Source organism: Sciurus carolinensis, chromosome 14, assembly GCF_902686445.1.
Source record: "Sciurus carolinensis chromosome 14, mSciCar1.2, whole genome shotgun sequence".
NCBI lineage: Eukaryota > Metazoa > Chordata > Mammalia > Rodentia > Sciuridae > Sciurus > Sciurus carolinensis.
Genome location: NC_062226.1, coordinates 35,884,312 through 35,901,999, shown reverse-complemented (window position 1 = coordinate 35,901,999; position 17,688 = coordinate 35,884,312). Strand labels below are relative to the sequence as shown.

General features: G+C 47.3%; 1 protein-coding gene across 1 annotated transcript in view; it reads right to left on the bottom strand.

Annotated features, from left to right (window-relative positions):
• Pax5 (paired box 5) overlaps positions 1 to 17,688 on the bottom strand; it is a 184,550-nt gene that overhangs the window by 71,797 nt on the left and 95,065 nt on the right. Inside the window, exon 7 of the mRNA XM_047525710.1 lies at positions 14,745 to 14,874. Within this exon, the coding sequence (XP_047381666.1) occupies positions 14,745 to 14,874 (130 nt within the window). The remainder of the gene's footprint in view (positions 1 to 14,744; positions 14,875 to 17,688) is intronic.

Genomic DNA, 17,688 nt, shown 5'->3' with positions numbered 1-17,688 from the left:
GCCTTGCAAGCACAAGACCCTGGGTTCAATCCCCAGCACCACAAAAAAAAAAAAAAAAAAAAAAAAAAAAAATGTGTGACCTTTGCCGATTGCTATGCTTCTCTGTGCCTCAGTTATTGCACCAGGACAATAGAGACAAGAAAAACTCCCCCCTAAGGTTGTTCCCTCCTAAGGTTGTTACACAGATTAGACAAGTTAACAGAAAGTCAAGTGCTGAGAACAATGCTTAGCACAGAGCCAGGTGGATGCAAAAGCTATTACTCTTGCTGGTGACTCTTGGATTACTGTATCCTAACTTAGGCTGCTCAGGATGGAGACTGGGGAAAGGTCTTACCCTGAACCCCACCCTAGATACCAGTTCCTCAAACAGGCTACTCTGCACCCTGTCCTTGAGGTAGACAGGTGACACCATCCTGGACCTGGGGCAACAGAGGGGTACAGAAGAGACCACCAGAACTGGAAAGACAAATGCTTCTTTGGGCAGGCTCATCCAGATAGGCAGCAAGTGTCCCTAAGGATTCAGGCTGAACGCGGTCTCACCAAACATTTATAGACCATCTCAGGGAGGGAGTAGAAGTTCCATGGCCTCTCAGATAATGAAAATAAAAGCGAATAGAGATAAATTAGAGAGAGTTTTCTTTTTCTGGAACTGTGAACAGTGTGTGGGGGGGAGGGCAGGAGGCACTAGAAGCTAATACATTTGGGGAGAAATAATTATGATAATATCTTGAAATCAAATGTGCCTTTTTTGCTCACCAAAGATGTGTGTGTGTGTGTGTGTGTGTGTGTGTGTGTGTGTGAATGTGTGAATCATGTCAATAACCTTGACAATGACCTAGAAGGGTGGGGTGCAGGGTGATTAGTAATGACCAATCGTGACAGCCCAGCCAGCCAGCCAGCACTTCCTGAGTTCTGCTATATTCTCAGCCCCACACCAGGCTGGGCTGGAGGAGGCAGAGATAATTCAGAATCTCACAGCATAAGCAGAAAGAATCATAAATCAAGGTACAAGGGGGTACTGGGCATAATGGAAGGCTGATCAAGGACCCATGTGGGGGTCTGCATGGGGTGATGGGGAGGGTTTCCTAGAGCAGGGAGCACCTGGGGACTGATCCCAGGTGACATGCACCGAAGGCACAAGGGCAGGAACTGGCAGGCCTGCTAGCAGGTGTCATGGGAGCCTTTTACAGGCCAAGCCCTGGACCAGCCCCTGTGCAGGACCCTAGCACAGTCCAGGTGGTGGGCTCTCTGCGAACTCACAAGAAAAGAGCACAGCTCCTTACACTGAGGGGATGCTTTCACACGCTGTCAAGTGTGTGTCCCCACAGTCCTGCAAGGAGAGGAGATCTGGGATTATAATTCCCACTGGGCAGTTGTGAACACTGAGGCTCACACAGGGTAAGGGTATCCTCAGACTTCCCAAGAGTTATGGTGGAGCTAGGATGAAAGTCTGTGATCCTGACACCTAGAGAGTCTGATGTTCTTCCGGTCACAGCAGATGCCACCACCTCTGGGCAAAGGACAGCAGCATCCTAAGTAGAGACACCAGCAGAAGCAAAGGCTTGGAGTTAGGAGGAGGCTGAGTCAGAAGGTGGTAAGAAGACAGGGCTGGATGGGTTCTAGGGGAGGGCTTCCTGGAAGAGGCAGATGGATGGTGGTGGGGCAGTCAGGCTGGGGAGGAAGTGAAGGGTGGGAAAAGTTCCATTCTGCAAGGAGGAAGGCGGAGTCTGGCATGGAGGAAACAGTCCTGGAACAGGAGGCAAGGGATGGGGGTTCCAGGGCTGTCTCACTTTGGGGGAACTTGAGTTCTTTGTTCTCAGTGTTCCCATCTGTTCAGTGACAGAGCTGCAGGAGATGATGGCTAAGGGCACCAGAATTCCAAACTCTCTTAACCCTAGGTACCTGGGGGCGGGGCATAACTTGTCACACAGATGGAGACAGGGTGAGGACCAGCCGGAACTGGCGGAGCTGGCGGGGGATAGCGCACAAGAGATGCAGAGGTGCCCATCGCCTCATAGATGATGGGTCCCCAGGGTCCTAAGGGATGCAGAGTGCTCAAGGAGACTTTATTCTGGGCCCTTGGGAGTGTGAAAGAAAGAAAAGTGGTTTCCCAAAGATGTCTACATCTTAATTCCCCAAACCTGTGAATGTGGCTCAGTGGTTAAGTGCCCCCGAGTTCAATCCCTGGTACCAAAAAAAAAAAAAGGAGGAGGAAGAGATGGTGTTGGCGTCAGCCAAGAGAGGGCCAGCGTCACAGAAGGGTGGCAACAGAAGCAGAGGTCAAAGCTGGGAGAATATGCTTTTTTACTGGCACTGAAGATAGAGAAAAGGTACCAGGAACCAAGGACTGTGGAAGCCTCTAGAAGCTGGCAAAGGCATGGGGCAGGTTCTCCCTCTGAACCTCTGGAAGGTAGTGCAGCCCTATGGACATCCCGATTCGAGGACTTCTAACTTCCCACACGGTCAGACCATAAATCTGGGATCATGGTCATTTGTTACAGCATCAGCTAGAAACTATGACAAGAGGCCAGTGGAGCATCCAGAACAGTGGAAGAGCCCCCACCCCTGCCAGCTCCTCCCTCACCCGGCAATAAGGACCCAAGCCTGGCTCTGCCTCAGGCTATTTTCCTGAGCTCCAGATTTTTAAGTAGCCCAGGAAGATGCTTAGTGCCTTTTAAGTACTGACTCATTTAATCCACGTAACAAAGCTCTGTTCCCATTTTATGGATGAGGAAATGTAGGCTCACACACCAAAAGGTAAGAAACAGAAGTCACTCATTCCTAAGTGGCAGAACTGGGGTTCAGAGTCAGACATTCTGGTCCAGAGTCTGTACAGACACTAGACAGTCGATCAGCCTCCACAGGACCCCTGACCAACCCAGGCCAACCTAGCTGTGCTTCAGGGGAACATGAGCAAGCTGTGCCTGGATTCCCGCCATGATGGAGAGCTCACTACTAACACAAGCAGGTCAGGGCTGGGGTTAGGAGAAAAGTCATCCCTTCCACTTACTGGCTGGTGAACTCAGGCATTTTCCTTTACCTGTCAGTTGGACAGAAATAGTACCTATGTTTCCAAGAGTAGAGGATTAAATGACCCAAAGCATGTAACAAATGCTCAATAAACATTAGCTAGCACCGTTATTACCTCTGGAGGCAGCCCATTTAGCTCTCAGAAAGCTCCTGCTATTTAGAACTTCTCCTTTGCACTAAACTGAAGCCGGCCTCCCCCGGCTTCTCCTTATTGCTCCCCCACCTCCCCCCACAGCCCTGAGTACTGAGGAGGCAGCAGCCAGACCCCAAGTGACTCTAAGTCAGCAGCCCTGGGCCTCCCTGGATGACAAAGTTCCCTGCCCTCTTCCCTTCCTGGGCCTGTCCTCCTCTGTCTGCAGCTCTGTGAATCAAATGCTGAGAGGCTTCGCCCTCAAGCTCTGAGGATAGGGGCTGAGCCCAATGCACTACTAAAGAAAAGTCCCTGGTGGTTCATCCACATCTTTAGAGAGAACAAAGTTCCTTACTTACAGACCAGTCTGTGTCCGTAAATTATGAAGCAAATTAAAAAAAAAAAAATTAAACATTAGAGTCTGAAAAAATAGGTTATCTGCGTATAACCTGGTGCACAGAACCTTCTACAGGAAAGGCTCTGGAGGACACAGCCCAAACTGTCAACTCTGACGACATCTGCAGAACAGTTAGCAACGAATGAGGGGTATGGTCACAGGTCATTACATGCTCTTCTGTAACACTGGAACTTATTTTATAATGAACATGTATGACTTTTTGGTTAAAAAGGAATTATTTTTAAGAAAGAGGAATGATGAGAGATTAAACCAAACTCTAAAACAAAGAAGCCGAAAATGCATGGTTACCCTGCAACAGCTTAGATATCACTTCCTCCCAAGTCCCCCCAAACTTCAGAGTCAAAGAAGAGCCATGGTTCTCTCCATCACCATGTCCTCTAAAGCACTTGGCTTCTTCCAGGGCATATCTGGTCTTCTGTTTGGCTTTGTATTGTTCTGGAGTGTATATGTATCCACATCAGACTGAGTCTGATGGGGGATGTGGCTCAGAGGTTAAGTGCCCCTGGGTTCAATCCCTAGTACCAAAAACAAACAAACCAAAAAAGAATGATGAATGGAAGCAGCCCTACAAACTACCCAGGCGGGATTGTTTGGTGCTTCTTCCTCCAGACAATGAGGAGGCATTGGCGTTCTCTGACCAGAAGAACAAGTTAATGAAATCGCTATTTTAGGAAGATGGATCACAGCAGGGTGGGCTGGGAAAGCTGGAGGCCCAGAGACCTGCTTGAAGGCTATTTGGAAAGGTCGGCTCCAAGCTGCCTGCAAGTGTAAAAAATCTATGAGTGCATTACCAGGAGCACCATCCGGCTTTGTTTATTTTTATCCTACAAAATACAAGGTCAGGAACAAGTAGAGTACTTTCTGCTGAAATTATTTTTTTTAATTGACACTGCACTTTACACAAATATTAATTCATTTAGTCAACAAATAGTTCTTGGGAACACCATGCTAACCTGAAAGCCAATCATCGTTTTCTTCGATGTACATTTTAATTAGGGAGAGGCTCGAATTTCATTTTGACTTTAGAACGATCAGCCCCCTGTCATTTCTGAACCCCTGAGGATCCTTCTGAACACTAACATTCCAAAATCCGGGTTCCCAGGAATCTAAGAATCTACCATTACAAATCTATTTAACAATCAAAAAACAAATGCTTTAGACCCCAATAGAATTCACCCTGGATTGTTCTGGAATGCAAGTAGCCCTGTATCTCAGGGGAGAGTCTAATCTTGGATATTGAGTTTTCGAGCAGCAGCCCAGGGTGTGCCCTGAAGCAGACCGCTGCTGTTGCAAAGGGCCCATGACATTTACTTTGGAGGGAGTGGATACCTCATTGGGAGGAAAGGCTGAGCTGTTGTACATCCCCGAGAACTCTGCCCGTGGTGTCCCAGGCGTTCCGCACTGACAGTTTATGCACTGCGCTGATCCTAGGGAGAACCACTCCAAGCAGGCGGAACAGCCTGACACAGGCCTGGAGTCCAGGCCTGGCAAGGCCAGCTGGAGAGTGCTGGGTAGTCCTTCCCAGCTTGACACAGGGGGTTTCTGCTGGGCAGGAGTGAGAATAAGAGGAGACAGACAGGAAGGGGCGATGGGGCCGTGCTGGGTCAAAACCAGGAATGGCCCAGGGTGCCAGCAGGTCAGTAAGCAAGGCTGGCTGGATGCTGTCTGGGCCCTCTGAAGGAGGCTGCCACTTCTCACTGTCCCCAGGTGTGGCTGCATGCACATGTAGACCCAAGGGGGACAAATCCTCCATGCTTTCCAGAGGGGCTAGACATTTTAATCTTTTGTTAAAACCTCTGGTTTTGAAGGCACGTTTCAATTTAACTCTTTGGTAGTTGACACATTGACATGGTTCAGAAATTAAAAATGTAAATGATATTCAGTGAAAAGTGCTCTTCCCACATCCTCTGCTAAAGCATGGTCACTAAGTTCCTGAGGATTCTTCTAGAGTTTCTCTAACCTGCACAAATACTTACAAATATGCATTTGCAATGTCTGAAGGCATATTTTACACAAAAGATAGCCTACTGTACACACTATATTTTGCTTTTTTCATGAATAACGTATATCAAAGACCCATTCAGGACATAAAGGGTTTCTTCATTCTTTTCTCTAGTCCAAGGCTACTCCAGAGTATGCATCAGCTACTCTTTACTTAATAAGTCCCCTACTAATGGCCATTTGGGTACTTCTTTAATCTGTAAAATGATAGGTCTAATTTTTTTTAAAAAATTGTTCAAAAAGTGCTATGCAGACCAAACAACCTGTGGACTAGACCTTAGGGACACATGCCAGGCTGAGGGTCATAGTGGGCAGTGCCTGTGTCTATGAGTTCATGGCATAGATGCTGGCCTGACTGTAGAACCTGTTTCTGTCCTCATGGTTGAAAGGAAATCAAACTGAGAACAGCTTCAAGTAAACATTGCTAAGAAGATTCTTTGCCTTTGAGGTAGTGAAATCCCCGTCACCAGAGGTAACCAAGCTCCCATATGAAACAGACCCCAGAAAGGGTGAAGGGTCAGGCTACCCAGGCTGGGGTATTCTGACCCCTGACTGGGGCATCTCCTGACTCCAAGAGCCCCCATGATCTGATATACAGACTGGGCCCAACTGGTGCATCTTTAGGCATCTCACTCATTCATTCCTTTATACATTTGAAAGGCATTTTCTGAGGCTATATCTTCTGCCAGGAATCCCCTTCCCCCACATCTTCTCAAAGTCTCTCATTATTTAAATCTCAGATCAATTGCCAGCTTCTGGAGAAGTCTCTGCCTCATCCTCCACTGCACCCCGCTTGCCACCTCCCTCAATCCCAGCCTCTTGCAGTTCATTCCCCTACTTTATTTTCTTCAGAGAACACGGCATTATGAAATCACACTACATGTTTACTGTGTGTTTACTATAGGTTGTCTGCTTTCCCCAACAGGCAAGGCAGTAAGGACAGGGCTGTTCCCCAGGGTCACCATCTTAGTCCCAGCCTAGCACAGAGTGAAAGCCCAATAAATAGTCACCGGCAATGTACCCTCCCTTTCCGATGCAAGGAACAGCTCTGATGCCCCAGCTCTTCCAGGGGGAGCTCCGCGCTGAGCACCGGACTCCAGCTATCAAGCTGTATGACAGCTGTTACTGTAATTTTCCGCCGCACCTTGTGGCAGCATGGATACAGAGGCATTTCTCCTACTCTTGCTTTTCATTATTCATTATGACTTTACTCAGAGGGAAGAGATATTTCCTTACAGCTGATGCACCTCAAAAAGGCTCGTAAAAAGCGGGTCAAAGGAGGTGCTCCCCACAGAAAGATGAACAAATGGCCATTCAGGGCTGCCTGGCATCCAGCCCAAGGACAGCGTGACGGAGAACATGCGGGAGTGGGAAGCCTCCTCAGGAGACCCCAAGCCACTCAGCTGGATGGGTGAGGGTCTCCCACTGTGCAGCCAAACTTGCCTTGCTGACCCTGAAGATCACCCCAAGGCCTGGAGTTCATGGGTTCCCAGGCCAAAAGCAACACCTGCACAGGTTTTGAGTGTTCCTCAAAAATCTCCAAACACACAGCAGATGTCACACTACCCTGGATGACAGACACTGGGACATGTGGGAAAGGGTTCCTGGACCACGCCCTGACCTCCATTCCCCCTCCTCTCAACCAGATGGCCTGACAGTCTCCAAGACTGAACCCTTTCCGTGGACCTTTGCAGGATCAGGCCCTTCAAGACTCCCCCAGAGAGTGTGGCCCCATACAGATTTGTTACTGGGCAAATTTCTCTTTGTCTTCTGCCCCTAGGACAGAGGTAAAGAACTTTTTGGTACCAGAGCCTGAAAGGTAGGAATTGTTCCTATTTATCTGGTGTTTACCACATACCCAGCACTGTGCTAAGCCTCTGCATGGACCTCTCATGTAATCCTCACAAGGCGCCATGACAGCTCGAGTGTGGGACCCATTTCACAGTGGGGAACTTGGGCTGAGGTTAATAACTCGTCCAAGTTCATCCAGCTAGGATATGGTGGTGCTGGGCTCCAAGTTCAGGCAGACTGGCCTTCCCGCTCAAGAGACATGCTTAAAGAAATGCCTTCTGAAACTTGAATGGGATTTCTTTTAAGTCCATCTGATCATTTGCTGGCAGCAGACTGGTAGCGGAGACAGGGCCCTAACTCACTGAATGTGGCCTTGAGCACATCACCTCCCCTCTCCGGGCCTCAGTCTCCACTGCTATGAAGAGGAGTCAGACCCCATGATCTTCCCACCCAGGCCCTGTATGGTCAGGACATTTGCTTGAAGGAAGGGTGGAAAGTGCCAATGCCTAGTCCTGAGCCCTCTGTCCACCCATAGCAGATGCCCCCTTGGCAGGTCTCAAACCCTCTCCTACTGCTGACTCATTTTATCCCCAAAGAGAGCCAAGGGAGGCAGGTGGGGCACATTGCCATCCCCATTTCCTAGATAGGGAAACTAGGAGACTTAGAGAGGACAATCAATTTGCCCAAAGATAGGACCTAGTAGATGGCAAAGTCCAAACTTAAACCTACTCCTCTGACTCCTAGTCTGGTGCTCTGTCCTCCAGCCCTCAGATACTGCTCAATTAAAAAGGCAAAAGAGGATGTGCTTCCTTGGATTGTCAAATTTGGGAAACTGAGGCTCCAAACATTGAACAAAGGAAAGCAGCAAATCAGATCTGGAGGACTCAGGAACTTGGCAACCACTCTGTCTCTCTCAGCAGGTGCTCATCCACTGTCCCACAGCTTGATCTCTGTTGCTTAAAGTGGGCAGTGCCCAAGGGAAGCCTCAGACCCCAGGGCCTGGGTCACCTACCAGCCCAGTGCCTTCTAGACTTGTTGCACCAGAGGACACCCCTCTGCCTCTTCCTGCCATTCCAATCTACTGCCACAAAGATGCGGTCCCCAGGGGGAAAGACTCACAAGGACACAGACCAACCCTACCCCTTTGTTCTAGGCAAAAGGTCCCACGGGCTTAGCTGGGGGCAAGACTGCCAGCTGCTTGGTCAGTGGGGAGATGGGCAGAAGCAGGGAGTCTGATACCTGGCCTGCTGTGCTCTCTGACAGGTAGGCACAGTGGCTGGCCCATCAGCAGGACGATGGCCCAAGGACACACCTGCAGATAATTAGTCCCAATCAGGACAGGCCCAAACTGCTGAGAGGACAGAAATCAATTCACAAATGGTGAGCAGTTTCTGAACCGTGGCCCTAAGCTGGTAGAGCGGGGGTTTAACCTAGTATCAGGTGTGGCATATAAACGATGGTGGGAAATGGACTTGTTCTCTAATGACATCTCTCCTGGAAAGCCTGGTGTATGAGGACTGGGATGGAGTAGCTCAGGGAATACTACCCCCTGCCACCCCAGACCCCAGGTAGGCCTGTGGGCTGGGCTCATGGTCCAGCCAAGCGGCCACTATGCTCTGGGTCTTGTGGGTGGAGAGAAAGACAGAGGTGGGCTGGAATAGTCACCCTCATAGAGTTCAGAACTTCATCAGCACAGCCACCAACACAGGGGCCCTGTGGCAACACGGAGTCCCCGACAGTTCTTGGGGGGATGTCCTTCAAGATGGCCCAGCAGTTCTCATGGCACCTAACTGCTTCCTAGAGGGCGCTTTGAAATTTTGTAGGGGCTCTTGTATGATGAAGAGGCATTACTGGCCTGCAGTGGAACTGTCCCACACAATAAAAAATTTTCCTTCATCCCACACTGTTCTCATGTCCCACCAAATGTTCCAGTGGGAAAAAAAAAAAAAAAAAAAAAAAAAAACCTGTTTACAATTATTCAAATCTAGAACTGAACTTCATTTACATATAAATGTGAACTTGCTATTTCCACAGTCTTCATAGACTCTGACTTTTCCAGGAAGGCAACTACCGTGTAAAGCGAGCAAACCTTGTACTTTGTCTTACTTGGAACTTTGCCAAGGGTTCCTCTCCTATTTGTAAAATCCTGCTCAGTATGGGCAGGCATGAACCCCTGAACCTCACCCCTGCATATGTCCGGTCAGGGGGCTGCATTACGGTGGTGCTTCCGTGTGTGCAGAAAGCCATGAGCCCCTCCATTACGTCGCAGGGTTTAGACATTCAGAAGGTGCTTATATCAAACACATATTTAATAATAAATAATGTTGCTTTTATTTCTTCTTTACTTCATAGGGTGTTTTGATTTTATCTGAAATTAGATGTGAAAACAGCCTACGTTCTTTACGAATTTAATTTCGGGAGAGTAAAGGGACATTGTAAACATTTGCTATCCCAAGGGGACTCTAGGTAGGATGGGGTGGAGAATCCCACCTCAGTGTATCCCTAGCACCTGACTAATGTCCCATAAAGCAGAACGGGCTCAGAGATCTTCTACCAAATCTTTGCATACAAACATCTGATATACAGTATGTGTGTATGTGTGTATGTGTGTGTGTGTGCATGCGTACATGTGCCTGTCTGCGGGTTCATACAATGGTTCCATTAACCAAAGTACAATTTTTGTATTATATTTTGCACTTTCTGTATATTATAATATTGTATTATATTTTTATATGAATGGGATCATACTTAGCATATTATTCTACAACTTGCCTACTTCTATTCAAACTGTATCTTGGGCATTTATTCATGTCTATACAGATATAGATATATTATTTTTGATGGTTTCACAGTATTTTATTGTATGAAAAAGTCATAATTTAGTTAGCCAGCTCCTGTTGATAGAAGTTACATTGTTTCTATTTATTTGTCATTATAATAATTCTGTGACTACTCTACATATATAGATATCATTGTGCACCTATGTGAATATATCTGTGAGAATTATTCCTTAAATAAAAGTTCTGGGTCAGAGGATAGATATGTATCTTGAAAAATTTGATAGATATTACAAGTTTCCCTCCATAAAAAACTGCATCGATTTATACTCTTACAGTATATGAAAATATCTGTTTCTCATACCTTTTCCCAACACTAAACCTTAATTTTTGAAAAGCTAATGGTATTTTTTTAAGTGTCTCATGACTGTTTTAATTTGTAGAATTAAAATTATGAGTCAGGTTCACAACTTTCTATATATTATTGAGGCATTTGCATTTTTCCCCATGGAATTACCTATACATATACTTTTCCTGACTTTTCTTATTCATTTTTAAAAGTTCTTTATATTAAGGAAATTAATTCTTTCTTATCTGTGTTCTACTTTTTGCTCCCCAATTTTGTTCTTTGTCTTTTGGATGTTTTGTTTTGTTTTGTTTTGTTTGCAATACTGAAGACTGAACCCAGCGCCTCTCTACCATTGAGCTACACACCCTGAGTCCTTTTTATTTTATATTGAGACACAGTCTTGCTAATTTTCCCAAACTGTCCTTGAACTTACAATTCTCCTGCCTCAGCCTCCCAAGTCACTGAAATTACAGATACGTGCCACTTTACCCAACCTCTTTTAGGTGTTTTACCGATATACAAAAGATTTACCTTTTAACAGTTATTTGTATTGTATCTTTATTTGCAACATATTTTTAAAAGGCCTTTCCTACTCTAAGATTATAAAAATTTTCCCTTATGTTTTTTCCTTAGTTTATTTTTTCCATTTAAAGTTTGGTCAACTTGAAGTTTATGTTTTAATTAATATATAATTATGCATACTTATGGGGTGCACTGTGGTATTTTGATACACATATACAATGTTTAATGATCCAGTCAAGGTAATTAGGATACCCACCACCTCAACAACCATTTATTTTGATATAATGAGTGAGGTAGGGTATTAGGTCCAAGGCTTAACATCTGTATATCCGTTTTATAAAATAAATTTCACTTTCCCGCCCTAGAGGGGTACTTGCAGAGAAAACAAAAGTTAAAATATAACTTCCCCTCCCCCACCTCTTGTTAACCGACCTACTAGAACATCCCCTTATTTGTCCCTTCAGCCCACCACAAGCTCTTCCCACAAGCAGCTCATACAACCCCACGCAAGCAGTCCAAACCTGCCCTATGAGATACCCTGAAGTTAAGCCCTGCCTGCCCCTCTTGCTTTGCCTCTCTTGCCTGGTCATCTCTTGATGGCCTTTGTCAGATCCTGACTGACAAATAAACTTTCTATGTGTGGATCTCCTCGCCTGGTTTCTGTGTTGCTCATCTGCATCTCATTTTCCTTTCAAGGGGTCCAACGGGCTGCATTTATAAACACCCACATACATTTGAATCTGTTTCCAGACTCTCTGTTTGGGTCCATTATTTGTCTGAAACTTCACTTCCAAGAACAATTTCAGTTACTGGAGCTTTACTGTATGTTTCTAACTGTGGTAGAAACCCAGTTTTTTTAATTGCAGAATTTTTCTAGCTATCCTATTTATTTATCCAATAGCTAGCATCATTTGGACAAATCCTCCTACCCGAAATCTGTTACTATTTTGTTTGGAATTGCTTTGAACTAATAGACTACCCAGGGGGAATGGACATCTTTATGATGTTCAGTCTAAGAACAAACAACATCTCTCCATTTATTCTCTTACGTCCTTCAGTAGAGTTGAAGTTTATTCCTAGGTAGTCTATATTTTTTGTTGTTGATGAGCTCTTCTTTTCTATTCTGCTTCTATTATACTCTTTTCCAGCTCTATTATGTGGCTTAATAATAAGTGCCTGCTGCACCCTCTTCAGACGCCAGGGTGGTTAACCCACCGGTTGTCCTCAGCACCAACCTTCTAGATCAGGGCTGTACAACTCCAATGCTTCTCCAGGCTGAGATTGCAGGATAAAGGAGGGAGCTGCTGGCTGGGGACTTGGAGGACTGTCCTGAGGGGCTGCTGCTGACACTAATATCCCACGGCCATGTGGGAAATGGCCCAGGGGAATTGCTCTTCCAATTTTTTAAGGGAAGCCAGAAATTCATGATTTTTTTTTAAGTGTGGCTCCAATTTTCTTAAAGTCCTGTGTGAGGCAATTAGACGTATCTATGTGCTAGATGATTCTTTACACTAGCTGGTCACTTCTATAGACAAGAGCCTCAGAAAGGAGAACTCAGCCTAGGTTCACTGGATTATTATCCATCTAAATAAGGATATGCACAAATGGACGTGAAGTCTTCTTGTGACCTGCCTAAGCCCAAGTTCCCCATGAGCCCCAGTTCCGATTATAAGCCCTCCCTCTGCAGGATGGTTGCCTCCAGGATCCCATTTGATCATCAGAAGGATCCTGAGAGACCAGAACCATTTCACAGATGGAAAACCGAGGCTCAGAGATACGTCCAAAGGCAGACAGCAAGGAATTGGCAGCACTAGGATGGACCCCCAGATGACCTGAATGGCAGAGGGGCCAGTCGCACAAGCCCTGGGGTTCACTGCAGTGCCACTGACTACTAGCTGTGATCTCAGCCAAAACATTCAATTGACCCAATTCTTTGCACAGGAAACAGACAGGATTTTAGGAAGACCCACCTCCCAGGGTTCTCCTGAGGGTAAAATGAGCTCACTTAGCAGAGTGGCTGGCACCCAGCAAGCGCTCAATTAAGTGACAGTGACTATTATTACAAGTTGGTGCAATCTTCTTTCCACTGTCCCACCCCCACCTCCCTCATTGTGAATTCTTGAAAAGAATAAGGACTCAGGATCTAGGGGACTGAGGGCTGGCTCTCACTCTTCTCCTTATCCCTTACATTGGGCAAGTCTCTCTTAGACTTAGCTTCTGCATCTACAAAATGGGATGCTGTCGGAAGTCTTGTCACAGACCCTGGTGACACCAGCAAAGAAGACCTCATTCAATGTCTGTGTAAAAGTTCACTCCATTGAAGCCCCCTATCCCATTGCTCACCTCTCCCCACCTGCAGCTCAGCTGCCCTGTAAGCTCTGCCCCACCTCAGGTGCACTGGGATCCAGTTGCTCTTGCCAGGTCATCTGACCACCATGTGGTACCCAGACCTGCAAATAGGGCCCCAGCTATTTCAGCCTGAGCCCCAGATTTGACCTACAGGTTCAGACCTCAGCTGGTCCTCCCTGCCTTGCTGCTTGAACCTGAGGCACCTCTGGGACCAAGTTCCTGTCTCACCCATCCCTACTCCTAAAATTCGAATCTGGACCCAGCCCTCAGCATCCCTGATGCACACAGAGCCCACCTGCACATCTGAGAACCCCTCATCTGTCACTACTCACTGTGTTCTGCCCACCAACCTGTGGGGAGAGCTTGCCACCCTAACACCAGTGCTCAACCCCAAAGGCAGCCCACCAGTCCCACACTGTCTATTTGTGTCTCCTGCTGTCAAGTTGGACACCCTCCTACAGATGGCTGCTCAGCCTGTTCCTGGGGCTCCATGGACCAGAGCTATGGATCTATGGAGAGGGGTCCTCTGCAGCAATGAGCCCAACAGTGACTGACCACATAAAAGGGTTTGGAGAGGGGTAATAATAGCTACATTTCTTGGGTGCCTACTCTGTGCCAGGCAAGAGTCAAAGCACCTTATATGCATGCATGTGTCCATCCTCAGAGCAGCCCTGGGCAGCAGGATTTCACTGTTTCCATCATACAGATCTAAAGACCACAGCCTGGAATTCCTACGTGACTCACCTGAGATTGCACAGCGAGTAAGTTGCAGGTACAAACCCAGCTGTGAGTGGAAGGGCCAAACTCTTTTCTTTGCATCCTGGGATGGAGCCCAGAACTTGGCTCATGCTAGGCAAGTGCTTGACCACTGAGCTACACCCCAGGCCCAGGGCCCAGACTCAATCTTTACATGAACAGTGAACATTCCAGGCAGGCCTTGCACTTTCCAAGAAAGCAGTTGTTTGGCATATATCCAGCACCTTCCAGTCTAAGCCTCTGGCCTCCTTGACTTAGCCTCTGCCTGGAAATTTGAAAAACCACCTGTGAGGGGTTTCCACTCCTCCCTGAAGCTGGCCCCAAGCAGGGCTGCCCTGCTTAGGAGAGGGATAAATCCCAGACCTCTGAACACCTGACCCCGCCCACGGGGGGCCCTGCTGACAGGAGGCTTCCCTGTCTCTCCTTCCAGCCCATGATCCATTTGGCATTTATTCTTTTTTGACTTTATCAGAAAAATATACAGTTTTGTCTCATCACAGCCAAAACTGTGGCTGAAGCAGTCTCCCACCTGACCTGTTCCAGGACCTCATGCCCTCCAATGGCCAGTCATGTCCAAAAGCACCAAGAAGCCATTCTTCCTCTCACCCCAGTTACCCTCACCTGTCACAATGGGGTAGGACTGTGGGCCCGGCACGCTGCTTCCGATGTCCGCGGGGGTGGGGCTGGTCAGGTTGGCCTTCATGTCGTCCAGCCCTCCGGCCAGTGAGGCCATGGCTGAATACTCGGTGGTCTGAAAGAGGAAGCAGAAACACCTCAGCACCCCTGTTCTGAAGCCCCCTAGTCAAAAGGCCACTGCCATGTTCTGGGCTGAGCCACCAAGCTAGGCTGGTGTCAAGGCCCACAGGGGCTCATGAATCCCCTGGTGCTGAAAGGATGGACTCTGCTCAACAGAATGAGAGAGTTGTCCAGAAGTGACAATGCTTCCTGGTGAAGAGGTGAGTGGGGGTCAGTGCAACTTCACAAGAAGTTAGACCTGGCTCCCCTGTGGCCTGCAGGCTCCCCTGGCCCAGACCTAACTAGTTAGTGACAACCGTCCCCCTCAATGACAAGAAGGAGACATCAGTAACCAAAGCAAGGCTTAAATAGGAGTCTTCTCCTCAAGAGGATAGAGAGAACAGTTTCTGATTTGGGGGTTCTCAAACCACAGGATGGAATTATAAAAACAAGGGTTCAAAAGAACCTGGAAGTTCATCCAGGCTAGACTCGCTTTCACAGACAGGTAAACAGAGGCCCAAGGGGAGAAGGGCTTTGTGCATGTAGAACAGGCAGAATCTCAGTGCAGGGGATAAGTTACCATAAACTGTCACCACAGATCCCATACACCAAGCCCTCTGAGTCACAGTTTGGCAAGTCTCTTTGAATTCTGGAAGCATGCAAACACCTATATGCTGGAAACCCTGGGGTGCATACGTCCCCCAAGTTGATGCAGGGCCCAGGACCCATGCTCCTTTCTTTAGGCCATTTCATGAAATCAGACCTTGCAATGAGTCATTTCCTTGCCATCCTAGTCATGTCAGAATGGCCTCCAGAGAAAGCAGGAAGATACTAAACTGCATCTTCCCATTCAAGACAGACTAAATTGTAAGTATGAGTGACACATTCCTTCCTCCCATCAAACCCCCAGGCTTCTTCTGGTTAAAGAAAGGATTTGCAAACACTTAAGCCAAAGACTTTGGCTACGCATGCCAAGCTTTGGTGTGGGGAGCTTCCTAGGACCTTGGCATTGCCATGGGGGATGCATCCCTGACTGTTTGAGGTTATGTCCTTGGCAGGTAGGGTCAGAGAAGCAAGCACTTTTCTGGAAGGGGTTGCAGGCCCCTGGAGTAGGATAATGAGGACTGAGCCACCAGAGATAAACCAAAGGAGCGACCGGGCAAGGGGCAGGCAGAAGGGATGCAGGTCAGGCACCATCCTGGCAGTTTTCTCTGTAAATCAGTTAGAAAGCACTTCCTGGGCAGCTTCAATGCCAACAAAAGTTGATGGCAGCCGTGTCTCTAGGAGGTGCTGCAGGCCCCGGAGTCCTGAGATGACGCTTCCTGAGGACAGCTGGTCCACTGTGCCCTGAGTTCATCAATTGTCTTCTAGCAGAGGTTGATTCTGAAACATGCAGAAAAGAGCCCAGGCCCAAAGCAAGCTCAGGGACTTCTAAGGGAGAAGAACAAGGCCGGAGGATGGGCCTGCCTACATCAGGAATCACTATAAAGCTGCAGTAATTAAGACAGTGCAGTATTGGCACAGAGACAGATAAATAGACCAATGAAACAGAGCCGAGGCCAGAAACTGATCTGTGCACATATGGAACCTTGATATATGAGAGAGGAGACGTACAAATCAGAGGGAAAGGATGGACTCTTTAATAAACAGTGCGGGGTAACTGGTTATCCATTCAGAAACAGGGAGAAAAAAGAAATTGGATCTTTACACCAGACACAAAAATCAATCCCAGGTGGATTAGAGACCTAAATGCAAAAAGCAAAGGCATCTAATGTGGTCAGCTCTAAGTCCAGCCCAAAGTCCTTGGGCACAAACCTGTCCTTCATAGAAGAGGGACAGAGGGCCTTTTTGTCCCAGGCTACTCACACGAGGTTCCAGGTCTCTGTGAAGACCTATCATCCTGCCTCAGGATTTCCTCCTCCGGAAGTTTTTCCTGACTACAGTTCCCTAGGAGGCATGTCTCACTCCACCGTTGGTGCCAGGAGATAACAATCAAAACTTTCACTAGCACATCAATAGCTTCTTAGCCACTCACGCTACACCCGGAGAGTGACCTGGGTCCTCCCATTTCATCCTCACAGTTACCCCATGAAACAGGCTCTGTTGTCCCCATTCTACTGATGAAGAAACTGAGATTCTTACTATAAGAAGGAAGTGACTTGCCTGAGGTCACACAGTTTCTAGGTCCCAGAGCCAGGATTCAACCTGGGTCCATCAAGCTCCAAAGTCCTTGACAATGACCCTAATGATTTTCCAACTATTGGTCCTGACCCATTAAGAGGTGGTGAAATCAAAATGGTGGTCCCAGCAATTTTTTAAATGAAATGAAAATTGAATAGAACAGAAAATATCCAAGGTTCTCACAAGTCCTAGTTTGTGAATCTTGGTTGCACCTATCAGCGGCTGTATGTGTGTAGTTGGAGATGAAACTCCAATTTTTTTGCTGTAAATTATGGCCAGCAGTGTATGAAAAACACTGCCTTCTTTGCATGTAGCAGGGACTGTTGGGGAAAGGTCACTGTCTAGACTTGGTTCCTGTAGGATGGAACTTGGTCATGGCATTAGCCTCCTAATTTGCTAAGAATGAATTTGGAAGTAAAGTTCACGGGAAGGAGCTCCTTTAGTGCAGTACAAAGACGGAAGGTCAGAATGCCTCCGTAGGCTCTCTTCTTAGGTGGCATCTTCTAGAGTTTCTGGGTCCCCGGGGTGGGTCCCAGTTCCTCCCTCCTTTCTGTGTCCCAGATACCCTGCTGGAGGCCTGAGCACAGTGCATTTGTGCTCATCCCATTATTCAATCCTCTTGTGTTTTGGATGGTGTGTGAGACCAGAC